The 16,430-nt window shown below is 38.2% G+C and overlaps 2 protein-coding genes and 2 non-coding genes across 7 annotated transcripts in view; 2 read left to right on the top strand and 2 right to left on the bottom strand.

Moving 5' to 3' along the window:
- Smyd4-3 (SET and MYND domain containing, class 4, member 3) overlaps positions 1–10,417 on the top strand; it is a 30,715-nt gene extending 20,298 nt beyond the window's left edge. For 3 of the 4 annotated variants that reach the window (XM_070283730.1, XM_070283731.1, XM_070283729.1), the window contains exons 2-7: positions 7,995–8,302; positions 8,378–8,441; positions 8,553–8,684; positions 8,753–9,100; positions 9,157–9,399; positions 9,453–10,416. In XM_070283730.1, the coding sequence (XP_070139831.1) occupies positions 8,257–8,302; positions 8,378–8,441; positions 8,553–8,684; positions 8,753–9,100; positions 9,157–9,399; positions 9,453–10,323 (1,704 nt within the window). In that variant the 5' untranslated portion in view covers positions 7,995–8,256 and the 3' untranslated portion in view covers positions 10,324–10,416. Of the gene's footprint in view, positions 1–7,977; positions 8,303–8,377; positions 8,442–8,552; positions 8,685–8,752; positions 9,101–9,156; positions 9,400–9,452 lie in introns of those variants that run through there. The other variant, XM_017171509.3, reaches the window with a different exon arrangement.
- Positions 1,620–1,691, bottom strand: TRNAT-UGU (transfer RNA threonine (anticodon UGU)). Its single transcript has one exon. It is a non-coding gene; the product is annotated as a tRNA-Thr (tRNA).
- On the top strand, positions 7,255–7,326 carry TRNAT-UGU (transfer RNA threonine (anticodon UGU)). The gene has a single exon. It is a non-coding gene; the product is annotated as a tRNA-Thr (tRNA).
- LOC108078041 (platelet glycoprotein Ib alpha chain) lies at positions 10,384–11,425 on the bottom strand. Its single transcript, XM_017171602.3, has 2 exons — positions 10,738–11,425; positions 10,384–10,676 (listed from the first exon to the last, which is right to left on the bottom strand). The coding sequence occupies exons 1-2, from the start codon at positions 11,423–11,425 to the stop codon at positions 10,567–10,569; spliced, it is 798 nt and encodes a 265-aa protein (XP_017027091.2). The 3' UTR covers positions 10,384–10,566.
- Positions 11,426–16,430: the final 5,005 nt, after the last annotated feature.

Genomic DNA, 16,430 nt, shown 5'->3' with positions numbered 1-16,430 from the left:
TGATATCGTTTCGATTAGCTAATGTGAGGCTGGGCTGTGGCTATATATACACCATATGGGTTATAAATCATAAAAGTTGCCGAGTGAAATGTGCTTGTACCGTTAGAGAGACCGAGCGTCTATTACCAAATCCACCGAAAGCAGCGGCGCTTAGCTCATTTCCATACACAGGTTTGTGGCTTCAGTCTTTCGTTTCGTTTCGTTTTGCCAGCGAACCAAGACAAAAGTTTGAGAATATTGAGGAGATATGGCCAGAGCCTGTCGACAAACAATACAAAAAAAATTAAGAAAAACAAAAAAAGACTTCCTCTCTCTGAAAGAAAAACAAAGGGAAAACCACTTGACGCTGTCAGTTACGGGAGGCCACTTTTTTATGGATTTTTCCCTCTCCAAAAAAGAAGACCGCAACTTGCTTTGCTTTCGAGTTTTTCCCTGATTTTTCCAAGAATCTGGTTCTTTTGGGTTCGGCAGGGCCAAAGGCCATAGCAAACATTATAAATTCGAGCATTCTGTGGGCACTTGAACATGAGGGAGAGTCACTCTTTGGTAATTTATGCCAAGTGCTTGAGATTCCCGATGGCCAAACAAGTAGCCGCTTGTTGCCTCAATTAAAACTGAATTTATGCCATCATAAAGAAAACACTGTGCATCGGGACCTGCTACCTGGATGCGATCCTAAACTAGATTCTATTCCCGATTCTTATTCCCCCATTTCCTGAGGTGTGTGTGCGTGTCCACAGAGCGTTTTCCGGATCGCAAGGCAAACATTAATTGTCTCGCCTTTGGTAGACTTATGGAAGCGGAACTTCTTTGCGTTTTAAGAGCAAGTTTTAGCGCTTCCATGTCCTGCGACAGGTGACAGGTGCACTCGATTTAGGGGTATATCTAGTTAATGGAGGAAAAAAGAGGAATTTGTATACTTGGGAAAGTGTAAAAAGGGGATAAGAGATATTTTCAGAGCAGTTTTGTATAAAAATAGAGTTCCTGTGGGGTCTTTCTCCCTTTGTGTTTTATTAAAGAAAAAAAGGTCCAGAGAAGAATCCTTTAAGGGAAGTATTGTACGAATATATGTATAATTAACAGGGTATACTTTAAATATAATGTATACTTAAATATTTATTACTAACTTGACCTTTAAATAAATTAATAAAAAAGTTTCCGAACTGAAGACCTCGAGTCCGAAGAGCTTTACACATTTTTATTTAACAAATAGAAAGAGATTTTGCTCTACTGATTCCTAAAATAAATATTTCTTACTTATATTTTTATATTAAAAGTAAAAATAAAGTAGATTCTTAAGTAAATATTTAGCTATTTAACAATAAGAGTTTCTATAACAACAATTAACAATAATAAAAACCTTTTTAGGAAAGAGAGTTCTATAATAACAAAGCCTAATTGCTCTATTTATTCCCCAAATAAGCATTGCTTTGTTACATTTTCCTATCAAAAATCAAAATCTCAGAATTAGTAAGCCAAATTAATATTTACTTTTAAATATACACAAAGAGCAAGCAACCCAATGAACTTTTAACATAAATATTAACCTAATTTCAAGCTACAAAAAAGTACAGCACATATTCTGTAGAAATCTCAGTTATATAACCTCGATCCCAGCTTGCCTCCTGTGAGGATTGAACTCACGACCCCTGGTTTACAAGACCAGTGCTCTGCCACTGAGCTAAAGAGGCTCACGTTTTGAGGGCGACCCAGTAGCGAATTTCAACTGCTGATTGCCACCAAGAGCCGGGCTTGCATTCTACCTACACACACATATATATAGTAGTTGGTGTCTTTGTATCTTGAAAGAGAACACGAACAAAGATAGATAGCTGGAGAAGAACATATGTTGACACAGTTGGGTGTGCTCTCGATCTGTCGCCGAGCTGATAAATGCTTTCAAACGCAATTAAGAGAAATGGCAGACAGAGCATATACACAAGGTCAGGTCGACCGGATATTAATTTCACAAAAATTACACACATTCAGGCGGCGAGGGGATAATCAACATTAAGATCGGACGCGGATCGTGCGCTTCAGTGGCCCATGACAATTAGGGTCGGGAGAAGTAGAAGAGGTGGCTCAAAGAAATTTCGGCGCTTCACCTGTTGGAAAGGGCTTCCCCTGAAAGCCAAGACCTCATCGTGGTATTTTCACATCATCATTGTGATTACCACGCATCTGCAAGATACTCATATATGTACATATATCTGCCAGATACTCGTATGTATCTGCCAAAGCCGAGTGCAGTTCGATTTCAGTTTCGAGGCAGCAGTGCGTGCAAAATGGATCAACGATCTTTGCGCTTCGCCAGCCGTAAAATCAACAAGGCGCACGCTTCGGGTCAGGGAATTTTCTTTTCCCCCTCCCCCTCCCCACCTTGGAAAATGATCAATCGATTAGGATCCATATGGTCAAAGAGGTTGCCTGCTCGCAGCGGGTTTAAAAGAAACTAGGGAAAAGTCCCTGCCCAGCAACTGTCGCGTGCTGGGCTGTAAAATGTTCAGGAATAACAGCTGCTCTTAATGTGTTGAAAAGATCTGAGAAATGGCTTTAAATTACCCAAAAAAAAAAGGTGCTCAAATTGCCATTAAATCGTATTAAAATGAGCGGAGAGAGACCGCAAAAAAAGGATTTCCTATACTAAGCTGACTAATTCTCCCTATGTCTCTGTATTTTTTACCAATCAATCCCACAAAAGTGTCAGGCTCAAACAAAGGCCCGGGGAATTGGGTAAAAAATTGCCTGATTTAGTGTAAAATTGCAGTTGCAATATAAAAAAATGAATGAGAATGAGTGGAGAGAAATATGAGGCTAATACGCGCTGACAGGCAAAGGACATTACATCAATGGTTCGTCATTAGCATCCCGAAAAGAGAGAGAGAGATCGGAGGATGAGCCTAGGGGTAGGATCGAGGCCATTCGTCACAGTCTGTCACTTCGCATCCATCTCATCCTCAACCCCTCATCAATCTCAGGTTGTAACTGTATTTACGGATGTAACAGCTTATGATCCCGACCCAAATCGAGATACTGCCACGTGCCTTTTCTCCCTTTTCCCACTTTTCCCTTTTTTTTCGCTCCCTTTTCCCTTTTGCCAGCTGCCGCCAACGCCGCTCTTCTCTATATAGGGAACTCTATATTTTATTTTTTTCAACCCTCTCTTCTTTTTTTTGAAAATTTACTTCATTTAGCTTTTGTTTTCCACTTGAGCTGAAGCACTTTCCATTGTTGCCTTTGTAATAAATAAACAACAACATGTTCGTGTTTTGTGCTTTCTTTTCGGCTATTTTTATTATTTTTAAGTTTTTTAATTAATTTGAACTGATTTCGGTCTGAAGAGTTTTCCACGCAATGCGTTTGCTCTAATGGAACTCAAATTGAATTAAGGCCTTTGTAAAGTTCCATTGAAAAAATATAGTAAACCAAGGGGGACCTCATGTGAAGAAGAGGTTTATGGGTTGATTAGGGGAAATGTTAAAGGAAATTGCCAAGGAAATCGACAAGGAAATACTTTAATGAAAAGAAAAACCAAAGGGAAAAGAGTAGAAAGAAAAGTTCAAGTGGAGAATTTAATTGAAATTTGATTCCTGCTTTTTATAAAAATAATGACAGATCAAAGGGTATTTAGTATTCAAGAAAGAAAATCTAAAAATTGAAAAGTAGGGTAAAGATATGTCAATCACTTTTAGATTGTATTATTTTATAGTAAGCTCTATCTTAACTTGATCTAAAAACCCATCTGTTGACACTTCCTTTCCCAAACAAATTCAAGGTGATTCCATCTCCAAGCTAATCCCCAACTCAACACTCAATTTATTGACACAAATTTGTTGACTTTGGTTTATCTTTTGTGTGATTTACATTCGCTTAACAACGTTTTACTTCCCATTAACTTAAAAAAATCAGCTAAGAAAAACTTTAACTCAACTGAAAACAACTTGATTTCTATCAATCGCAGGCCTTAATTTATTTAAATGTTTAGCCGATCGTTCACAATTAATTAAGTGGCACACTTTAATTTGCATAAAAACCAACTTGACTCATAAATAAAAATAAAACTGAGCAAAGGCTCAAAGCTGGCAATCAAGTACAAGATTCATAAAATACATTTTCAAGATTTTATACAGACGACAATGGCCAAAATGCAAAAGACTTTGTTTGTGTTATAAATTATTTATGACGTTTTTCCCCAAATGTCAACCGAAAGCCAAAGCCAAATGCTTCGCCCACAAAATGACATTTTGGCGGCAATTTTTTTGTTGCTCGAATTGCATGACAGTTTTTAATTATTTTTACCTGCTGTTGTTGTATATTATTTGCTATTGTTGTTGTTGTTGTTGCGACAGGAAGGCGCTCAGCCTGGCCTAAACACAATTTAGTTGCTGCAATTAATTTCGGTTTTATTTGATTGTTGTCTGTGAACAACCAACGGTCTGTGAGTTTTCAGTGCAAATCAAGTTGACATGAATACCTGCGACAAAAAAAATGCAAAAAAAAAAACTTGGCTAATAACAAAAGACTTGACAATGATACACACACACACTAGAGTGATGAAAAACGGAAGTATTTGGTGTATAGAAAAATAAAAAACGCAAAAAGGAGTGCTTAGTTAAAGTTAGTTTATGGAATACCCTTGGAAAAATTAATAAGGGTAAATTTTTAAGAAAATTTGGGTGTCTTAAATAGTAAATATTGAAATTACATAAATAATAAATTATTTTAAGGTAATATAAGGACGATAAATAATTATGCAAGACATTTCTAATATCAGAATTTTTACTTTAATAATTTAAATAAAGTTATAAATGCCTATAAATAAATCAATAAATATTACCAAGCGTTTTATTACATTTAAAACAATTTTAAAATACAAAAAATTCATTATTTTTCTTAAAATTTTTAGATTTTTCACCCTTTTTTATACCCTTGCACGGTAATTTCAGTCAGAAGTTTGCAACGCAGTGAAGGAGACGTTTCCGACCCTATAAAGTATATATATTCTTGATCAGCATCAACAGGGGAATCTTTCTAGATATGTCAGGAAGAAATCGATTTTTTGGGCATTTTTGCAAAATTTTATAAGGGGTTACATCATTAAAATTTTTGATTTTGAAAAAAAATTGAATTTTCAAAATTTTTAAATGATTTTTTAACTGTAAAAAATCTTGCACAGAACAGTTTTCCGATTTAAAATTAATGCTCTTTTGGCCGAGTTATAATATTTTTAATTTAAAAAAAAATCAAGAAGTTTTTTAATATAAAAAATCCGATTTTATAATACAAAATAATATTTTTCTAAGTCAAGGAATCATTTCCGACCCCATAAACCATATATATTCTTGATCAGCATCAACAGGGGAATCTTTCTAGATATGTCCGGAAGAAATCGATTTTTTGGCCATTTTTGCGAAATTTGATAAGGGGTTACATCATTAAAATTAGCAAAAATGGCAAAAAATTTTGATTTCTTAAAATTTTAAATTTGGTATGCAGCATTTTTAAATTAATAAAAACTAACACAAAACTGCTTTCCGAATCGAAATTAATGCATTTTTGGCTTAGTTATGATATATTTTAATTGTTACCTGCAAGGGTATACAAACTTTGGCTGGCCAAAGTTAGCTTTCTTTCTTGTTATAGTCATATACTACCTCCCAATATCTTCAATATTTACCCTTTAAAAATCGAAAACAAAAAACAACATTTAACAACAATTATAAATCAATTTTTCGAGTCAATAACTGAACTATCATCAGACGATTTGACAAATATTGATCTTGTAAAGGGAGAAAGGCAAACAGACATAAATAATTGAGCCAAAAAAAAGAGTTTGAGTGACACACACACCCTTCTTTTGAAGGGTATCAAAGGCAAACAAAAACGCAAATGCAACGGAAATAAAAATATAGTATGTGTGTTTGTAGAGAACTATAGAGAATAGAGGGAAAAAAAGTGGTGGACAGGGGTAGGAGGAAATCACAAAATAAACTATAATTAACCGGCGGGCATTATCAAGGGGAAAATGCAACGTTTATTCCGCATGAATTTGCATTTGCATTTGGGATTTGCATTTGCCAGTGACCATCGTAGGGTCAAAAATCTGGACGAAAGCGATTCGAAATGCATTTTCGATCAAATCCCCGACTGCATTTAAACAATGCCTCGATGATTAGGGGTTGTTGCCCGAAGTTACATCCGAAGGATTGTGCATCCTCACCGGCAGAGTGATAAATATTTTGCGCTCGGGATGACAGCCCATAAACAGTGCGATTACGAGTATTGACAATGTTCAATCAAGGACCACCACACACGGGGGCATCCTTTTGAGTGGCACGGCTGACTCTACTGTACTACAGTGGAGTGTACAAGTGACAGCTGCCTCGATGTAAGCCCTGATGATTACATTGTTTTTGTACACCCCTTGCCGTGATTGATGACAGGACAGGACATACCCGAGCAACCTAGCTGTCATGTCCAGTTGTCAGTTCTCAAAACGCTTTCCAACACTGCCAACCAACAACCCCAAAAAGGATACAGCCAAGAACAAAAAAAAAAAAGAGTTTACAAATACCGAAAGTCAAAAGCGGGGCGCGGATTCAACAGCTTAGGGAAATTTACATACTTGTACAACATAATATGCACCCCTAAGTCCAGGTATTGGGTTTCGCATAATGCATTTTCACGGCGGGACACCCCAAAAGGAGAGATGGAAGCGATTCAAATTTTTTACTCAAACATAAACCCAAAGTGGGCGTTGTAATGTTGACACTGTAATTTACGCATTTCACCTTTTCTTTCTTGCCCCGAAACGGATTTGCATATAACTTAAATGGCGAAAGGGCTGAAAGAACAATGGTTTCGGGGTAATTCGATATGGGAAACGGATTTTCAAGCTGCACTACGGTACAGTTGTGTTTTGGATATATAGAACAAGCCTAGTTATAGTTCCCTAGTGCAAGTCCCCCCACAATTTACCCAGAACAAATTGCCACATGAAGGCGAACTTCGACTTGTCTTCATTAGCTGGGAGCAGCTGCCGATGTGCCGGAGATAGCACTAGGCCTTAATTTCCTTTGTCATGGAGCCAATTTCTTAAAGTGCCCCGCGGTAATTATAATTGAAGAATTTCCTATCTTCCAACTCTTCGAACCACCCGCGGCACAGCAACAATAACAGCGACGCAACAGAGAAAGAGCGAACGAGCGAAAGGCCGCTGCCTTCGAGTTTCGCTTTTGCCGGCCGCCTTGCCAAGCCTCTTTAGCTCAGTGGCAGAGCACTGGTCTTGTAAACCAGGGGTCGTGAGTTCAATCCTCACAGGAGGCAGACGAAAGAGATCTTAAATGGTTTATTTTTTTATTTAATTTTTTATATGTTTTTTTTTTTTAATCTTTATTTATTTTTTACAACTTTGTAACCTTTAAAAAGTATTTTTTCATAAATTTATAGTTGGAGTTTTAGTTATGGTATGAATATATTTTAAACTTTTAAACAATTTAAGCAGAGAAACCGAAAATTATCTATCTATTATCTTGCAGTTAGCAATAAGATCAAGAAATAGATCTGAAAAACTTTGACATTTTTTAATTGATTGCCAAATTACATTTAATTTGTAATTAGTTAAAAAATCGTTTCCCTATTTGGTAAATATAGCCTGAAACTATATACATATTTAAACAAACACTTGCTAGTTGGCGGCTAGTTTTGTTAGTAAACAAACCCCGATCGCTTGCTCTTTCTCTTGGTGCTTTCTTCTCTCTATATATCTTTTGATTTCTTCTCTTCCTGCTTGGCTGCTATACTCTTTTTTTCTAAAAATAAAACCCCGAAAAAGCTGCCACACGCTGTCGCATTTTCCCCCAATCAGTTCTTCTGCAGTTTTCTGGCTGAGTGTACCGCAAAGGAAAAACATAGAAAAATTCTATTCAATTCTTCTATAAACTTGCATAATTTTTGAGTTAAAATAAGTGAGAAAATATGAAAACTCCACTCAGCCAGAAGCCGGGATTCTTTGCCGAATACTATCTGAAGCTCAAGGAGGAGGCTGGAGCTGCCTGTGAGACGGACATAGCCAAGTTAGCCGCCTGCGGGAGCGATGAGGAGCGCGTGGCCTATGTGGACCAGCTGGCCTGGGTGCAAAAGGGGGATGCCAACCTGGTAGTGAACCAGGAATTCACCGGCAAGAACGCATCTCTGGCGGCGGAGATCAAGGAAAGGGCCACCGCTGCCTTCAAGGGAAAGAAGTGGCTAGAGGCTATGATGTTATATACCAGGAGCTATGTGACATTGCCCAAAGAAAATGGTGGGTTATTATTTTTAATTTGGGAATTTCGAAAATGTATTTAAATTTGTTTCATTTTATTTATTATTTTTTCAGTGGCAGAAATACGCATTGTTTTGGCCAATCGCTCGGCAACCTTGTATCACATGCAGAAATATCAGTAAGTAACCAAGGAATGAGGTTTACTCAGGAGTTTCTTAAGGGATTTCTTGGGGTAGAGTGTATATATTTTATCCTTAATCTTTGGCCTCCTTCTTATTATATTTTTCAGAGAATGTCTAGTTGACATCAAAAGAGCCTTAGATCTGGGCTATCCCAAGGACTTGATCTACAAATTATACGAACGTCAGGCGCGTTGCTACATGGCTCTCAAGGATTATCCTCATACTATTGAGGCGTTCAAGTGAGTTTAGATCTTCTTTAATATCTATAAAATATATATAAATTATATTCCTTATTTTCCCTGTATAGAAAATGCATCACCGCCATGGATGACTCTACTCTCACCTCCGACAAGCGTTCCAAGCTTAGTCTGGATGCCATGACCATGATCAAGATGCTGCAACACGATCCACGTACAGCCAAGCAGGAGGCCAAGCAGCAAAAGCGTAAGGTGGCCTTGGATGTGGCTCAGCCTATGCCTTTGGAGAATGAGTTTGTGAGTCCATTGGTGAGGATTGATCAGAATCGTCAGGAGGGTCGTTTTGCCCGAGCCTCAGCGGATGTCAAGGCCGGCGAGGAGCTGCTGGTGGAGCGACCTTTTGTCTCCGTTCTCCTGGAGAAGTTTGCCAAGACTCATTGCGAGAATTGCTTTGTGAGGTAATATTTTGAATGTTTTTTTTTTTTGATCCTTTAGTTACTTATTATGTTTCCAGGACTGTGGTTCCCGTGGCCTGTCCTCATTGTGCCGATGTCATCTATTGCTCCGAGCAATGCCGCCATGAGGCCTCTAAGAAGTATCATAAATACGAGTGTGGTATAGTGCCCATTATCTGGCGATCGGGTGCCTCTATAAATAATCATATTGCCTTGAGGATATTTGCCAGCAAACCCTTGGATTATTTCTTGAAATTAAAGCCCACCATAGATGAGGAATTAAAGCCAGAGGAGCTGATAAGGTGGGACTTTCTTTTAATCTTCTAAAAACTTATTATAAATCCATCTTTCACAGCCTCCCCAAGGACGACTTCCGCCGAGTGGCTCAGTTGGAGAGGCATCAGGGTGAAAGGCAGCCCTCTAACTTCTTCCAGCATGTCCTCATGGCCCGTTTCCTGACTCGTTGTCTTCAAGCCAGCGGCTACTTTGGCTCTGAACCCAAACCGGATGAAGTTAAAGCCATTTGCTCTTTGGTCCTGCGCAGTCTGCAGTTCATTCAGTTTAACACCCACGAGGTGGCTGAACTCCACAAGTTTAGCTCCACTAAACGCGAGAAGTCCATCTTCATTGGCGGAGCCATCTATCCCACCTTGGCCCTGTTCAATCACTCTTGTGATCCTGGAGTGGTTAGGTATTTCCGTGGAACCACCATCCACATCAACAGCGTTCGGCCGATTGAAGCTGGCCTGCCCATCAATGAGAATTATGGTCCAATATACACTCAAGATGAGCGCTCGGATCGGCAGGCACGTCTCAAAGAGCTTTACTGGTTCGAGTGCACCTGCGATGCCTGCATCGACAATTGGCCCCGGTTCGAGGATCTTCCCAGGGATGTGATCCGTTTCCGGTGCGATGCTCCGAACAATTGTGCTGCGGTGATCGAGGTGCCGCCCAGCTGCAACGATTTCATGGTGAAGTGTGTGACCTGCGGTGAGATAACTAACATCCTTAAGGGACTCAAGGTCATGCAGGACACCGAGATGATGACGCGTACTGCCAAGAGGCTCTACGAAACGGGAGAGTACTCCAAGGCCCTGGCCAAGTTTATTGACCTCATCAGGATTATGTACGATGTGCTGGCCCCACCTTTCCCTGACTTCTGCGAGAGCCAGCAGCATCTCAAGGACTGTTTCCTCAATTTGGGCAATGTCTATACTTTGGATTAGAAAGGACTTTGAAGAAGAGATAAGGATAAAATTAACAGGAAGCAATTAATTGAAAATAGATGAGTTTTATATGTGTTTTAATCATTTTCATTTAATATTTTATTCTCAGAATTTAAATAAACTTTTTACTTCTGAAATACTTTTCAAAAATATATTACACATTTTATCTTTACAGTTTATTACTTTATTTTAATGGTATTTGCTTCCAATCTATATGTACATGTGTTTTCCCTACGCTTTCCCTTAGTCAAACCACCAACAACGTCCCCGATGGAGTCTACTGCAGCCAGCAAAGTTGCTATTGGGGTAGTAGCAGCAGCGATAACAAGTAAACGCCGATGTCCAGCCAAAGCCTGTAAAAAAAACAGCTAATGAGTTGGGGTTCCCCCATTGATGACCTTGTTTCCTACTTACCCCAACAGTTCGTCACGTACTCGTGCTGCTCCTTCAGATAGCAGCGCTCTGCGGGTTCATCCCAACTCCAAGGATTGTTGTTGGGGTAAAAAGGACGCCTCGAGGTGGTGGAGGGTGGTAAGTAGGTGGGATATATGGGTTCACTTTGGGTGGTCGTTGTTGGAGCAGTCGTGCTGGGTTCTGTTGTTGAAGTTGTTGGTATAATAGTAGTTTCCTCATTTGCAATTGTTGTAGGAACTTCCGATGCTGTTGTTGTTGGTGGATTTGTAGTGGTAGGTTCTGTTGTTGAACTTGTCGTTGTGGGTTCCGTTGTTGAAATTATTGACACTTCTGCTGGAGTTGTTGCAATTGTTGCAGGTTCCTCTGTGGGTGTTTCCGTTGGCATAGTTGTGGCTTCTTCAGTTGCAATAATAGTAGTTTCCTCATTTGCAATTGTTGTAGGATCTTCCGTTGATATTGTCGTAGGTGGCACCTGTGTGGTGGGTGGCATAAAATACTCTGGAAACTCGGGCCTTACATCCTGACCCATAACTCCAGCCACCAGAAAGCACAGAAACACAAAGGGAACTCTCGCGGGGGACTGCATTTTTTGCGTGCTGTGTTGACGTGAGCTGATTGCATCGAACACTGAAACCGATCGCCAGTCGGTAGCAACTTGAGCTTGAGCCTCGGCTATGGCTGAAGTCATTAGCACATACTCATTTACTCAACAAAAAAAAATACAGAAGGCACACACGCGACTGGGCTGAGGGCTGATAACAGAAGCCGCGATAAGCAAATTCATAGGTAAAGGAAATTACTGAGACCTAAGATGCTGGTTCTGTCTTTCCAGCCAATAAAACTTTTACCTTTTTTAGGGGTATATAAGGTATATAAGCTTATCAAAAGGTGAAATTGGACAATTACCTGCGGGTGGCTGAGCACGCGTGCGCAACTTACCTTGTAATACTTTATTGTTCGCATTTTCATGGTGACTCCATTATTTCATTCCATGCACCGGCATTCAGTTAATGAAGTGAGTAATGCCTTGAAAAGGCTCTGAAAAGGCAATGACGTAGAATATTTGCAGAAAAATATAGAGTGTTTGCAAAGCAGATCAGAGAGTAAATGTATTTGTTTAAGGTTTTCCTAGAAACATTAGTCATTGCTATAGTAAAAAAATGTAAACAATTCTTATCAATTGAGGTATATGAAATGTTGGCCCCTTAAATTCGCTCTGGTTTGTGAGGGGATAACCCAAATTAGAGGAATATTATATATGATAAGATTGAGGAAGAGTAATCTTGACACAAATATATTTTTGAAATATAACTTTTTTATAAATATTTCTATAAATATATATTCAATTGCACAACTTTAATAAGTTTAGAATTATGTTATTGAACTAAAATCATTTTTAAAATGAAAACAATCTGTTTAAATTAAAGATTCATTAATAAACAAGACAGAAAACTAGCTTTGGGATGCCGAAGCTTGATAATGCTTCCTGAAAATCTTTCATAACTAAGCCAAAAATTCATTAATTTCAATTCGGAAAGCAATTCTGTCTTAGTTTTTGTTAGTGCAACAAATCTGCAATGTCAGTTTACCAATTTAAAAAATTCAAATTTTTGTTAATTTTTCAAAATTTTGACGATGTAACCCCTTATAAAATTTTCAAAAAATTATCAAATTTGTTTTTCTTGCAGAAATGGCCTGTTAGATTCGCCTGTTGATGCTGATCAAGAATATATATGATTTATAGGGTCGGAAATGATTCCTTCACTGCGTTGCAAACTTCTGACTGAAATTATAATACCCTGCAAGGGTATAAAAAGGTTGATTTTAAATCAAATAAAACCCATTTGTTTTAAAATTAATATTTTAACAGTTTTAATTCTTTTAAAATTTAAAATTAGTATAAGAATTAGGACAAATTTAATTTTAGATCTAATAAGCTTATTTTCCAATTAATTAAATTTTTCAAAATTGATGAGTGTGACCGTACCTGGTTAGCTATATAGCTAAAAACCACTGGTTTGAGTATTGGCTCAGAATTATCACCAGGCGCGAAGCTGCCACTTAGTTTTTTCAAACACTGTGGCAGCCTTGAGGAATTTAAATTAGAATTCAAATACAGTTCCGTTAAAAGACAATTAAAATATAAACCATTTCTTGGCCTATTTTTGGTAAATTAGTGCACATTTGTGGTACAAATTTCTCTTTAGAGGGAGAATTAAGTTTGAAGCAGTTACAAATTGCAAACTTTGGCTTCCCAAAGTTAGTTTGAAATCTCGTTTCCATAAGTTTTAATGAATTTCAGATTTTAGAAAAATTAATGCTAGTTATTTATTTTGATTTATTATTATTATTTATTCAAAAGGCAGTGAATTTATATTAGTAATTTCTTATAAGCCCTAAAAATTCATAGAAAAATTCAACCAACCTTTTTTGGGGGCTCTTAAAATTTCAAATAAAATCTATAATTCAAATTATTCCCCAGAAACCCAGTAAACATTTCTCTGAAATAATAAATCAAAGCCATTCCCCCTTGGATCTTTGAATAAAAAAATTTATCTCCTTCTCGAAGATGCACACAGCGTCGTAATTTTTAAGACCCTTTTGCTTTGCCACCTAATTATGTAAAAATCCCCAAGCAAAGCAGTAAGTCAGCCTTTGTTGGGAGTTTCAAATATTTGTGCATTGCATTCATAAATCCGCAGAAACTTTCCATTTTAAAATCCGATAGCGAGCAGCAGCTGCAGTCTCAACCGCAGCCGCTAATCACGTCCGAGTGACGCGATGGAGGAGTCTCTTTAGCAGGTCATGATGTGAATTCTTAATTTCCGTATCTGTTCTGGACGAAGTCGACGAAGACGATGTCGTTTTATGTGATGTGTAGGGAGCATTTAAGCGATAGTTTGATTATTTAACGACGACAACGTGCCGAGAGCGCAATGGACACTTAAAAGATGGCAATTATACGAGCTGATCGAAAGCTGTTCAGAGTCCCTTGTTTGGCGTGACATTTTGTGACGGAATGGAAATGATATATAAAACCCTGAGTTGAAAATATATACATAGATTTGATCATAAAAGGCTAAGGCAGGCCCATTAGCGTATCAATTACACGCGCCATTGAAATCACTTAGAGTTGGTAAAGCGATTTCTCGCATTACACACTTGACATAAATTCGCTGGCGACTGGGAGACACTGGAGATAGAGTTCGAGATCTCAACCGGAAGGCAACCCAGAATGCGATATTTCAATGTTCATTCATTGTTTTACGACCTTTACAATTGCAGTGAAAGTGTTTTATGGTTGATTTTTTCGCTTGAAAGGTGGCATTATGTGGGCGTCTGAAATATTTGGGTCAGCAGATCAATTACGGCTGCCTGTCGCCGGCGCTAATAACTCTTTGAAACCGAAACGGAAAAGGGGTTAGTTTTAGGGCTCAAAAAGGGTAGAATATTCCTTTCCAGAGTATATATTTCTTACCTTTTGCATGTGCAATTTATGTACTTGTTTTAAATATTAAAAAATAGGGTAAACAAACCCCTCCTCTAACATAATATTTTTACCTGTCTGACGTCACAGGAAGGTGAACATGATTATGAACACCTGCATTGATTCACGGACGTGTGTTGGGCTTTATATATTTTCTACACTTCCTTTCGACTCTCGACACTCGTACATCCCCAAATAAGGCACCGCAGCTGCACCTCAAAGCTCACGTCGCCAGATCGGAACTTATCTATATATTAAAAATATATGTAATATGTCTGGTTTATTGTTATTGTGCTGCATGACTCCGCGCTGTAACTACTGTATGTAATCAGAATATTGCTGATAAAAGCCATCTCATTCACAATGCAGTTGTGACATGGAAGCGCTGGTAACTTCCGCCAAGTGTAACGACAGATTGTGACTGGAACCGATCCATTTCAAGGGCAGCTGCCCTATTTTCTTAATTTTCTTCTTATTTTCTGGGGAGCCTGGAAACTCCCACAACCGTTTTTACAGGGTTCAGAGCTGCTCACAGCTGGGATAGGGAAAATACACAAGAACACACAGAAAAAATAACAACGGGGGAAACTATCAAAAGAGAACTGAAAGTTTATGTTGGTATGTTTTATATTTTGTATATTTAAGAACCAAATTTTGTTAATTTATCATGTTAATTTCACATTTATTAAGGTTTATTTGACCTTAAAAATATATAAACCTTTTAAAATTAACCTTTTTTACATTACTTTGATACTCAATATAGTTTTAAAAACTAGCACATAAAATAAATAATCCACATGGTAACATATAAGCGTTCTTTCATCATTTGATATTAAAATGTTTTTCATATAAACTAAATTTTTCTCAGTTTGTTTTCCAGCGCCATAAATAGATTTACAAAGATGCCCCCAATAATGGGGCAAGCAACAATGGGGGGTCATGAACTTCAATTATGCGCCTCGTAAAAGGGCAGGCCCTTCTGCTGCAGCAGGTGCTGTGTGGCAGTAGCTACTGTGTTGCTGCTGCTGCTGCTGCTGTTTTCTTCCCTTGTTGCTGCAACACACAATTGCTGTCAAATCGCCTGGCGTGTACTTAATTGTGCATTTCAGTGGCGTCGCCAGGCCAGAGCACTTACCACAGGCGGCGTTGGAGAACCGAATTAGCTGCCCTTTTTTTGAAGTTGAAGTCTTAATGTTTACTTAGGGCTTTGTTTTGTTTCGGTTTTTAGAACTTTTTAACAAGAATTGTATTTATGAAACGAAATGGAAATCGAAATGGAAATGAAATTGAAAATGGAAGCATTCAACGACTTGTGAATTGACTTTTATGGGGTCTAATCTGCTGCTGCGGTCGAGCTTATCGGTCGATGCTATGCAGAGCCCACTTTTCCAGTCAACTTTTATTAGTTTTTATTGTTTTACATTGCCTTTGATAAACGAAATCAATTACGAGCTCCACACTCACGCATCTAAGCTAGAGTTTTCCCCGGCTTATCAGTTGGAGCTCGAGTACCCCTCGAGTGCTCCCCCAGATCTAATTGAACCCTGATCCCCTGCTGAACTGCTCTGAGCTCCTCGTGCCGGGTCACCCACTCGGTTAACTAGCGTGTCAACGGATCGTAAAGTACACTTATGTACTGGGGACTTAACCTACCACAATGTTGGTTGAGAGGTTTTTATATATATAATATATAATACTCAATTTCTAGACCCAGTCCCTGATAAGCGGCATAAACAAACCGCGATACAGTCAAGTTCAATGACAGTGAAGTAAAACCAACATTCGGTTGCTTGTAATCGCCTTCCTCCCTCCTCGAAAATCGTGATCGGCATCCTTCATAACCACCATATGGTGGCGGACTTTAATTTACTTTTATCTCCTACCCCAAAGAGTGATGGCTTACAGATAAAAAATAGAAAGATTAATTGGGTTTTTCATTAAGTTTTGTTAATTGAAAATTGGTTTAAATAGTAGACCTAGAAATTATAGTTAATTATACAAACGAAGAGGCTTATATACTTGAATATTTATAGGTCTTTCAATGACTTTCCTTGGCTCTATGGAGTTTTTATATTTCTATAGAAGATGGAAAGGTGTATATTCTTAATTCAAACTAAATAATTTAAACTTTTCTATACCTTAAGCTCAAATATTTTCCACTTAACGTAACTCCCAGCTTTCTTTTAAGTGCACAATCTTGGCGGGC

Source organism: Drosophila kikkawai, chromosome 2R (genome assembly GCF_030179895.1).
Source record: "Drosophila kikkawai strain 14028-0561.14 chromosome 2R, DkikHiC1v2, whole genome shotgun sequence".
Classification (NCBI taxonomy): Eukaryota; Metazoa; Arthropoda; class Insecta; order Diptera; family Drosophilidae; genus Drosophila; species Drosophila kikkawai.
This window is presented reverse-complemented; position numbering and strand designations above follow the sequence as displayed.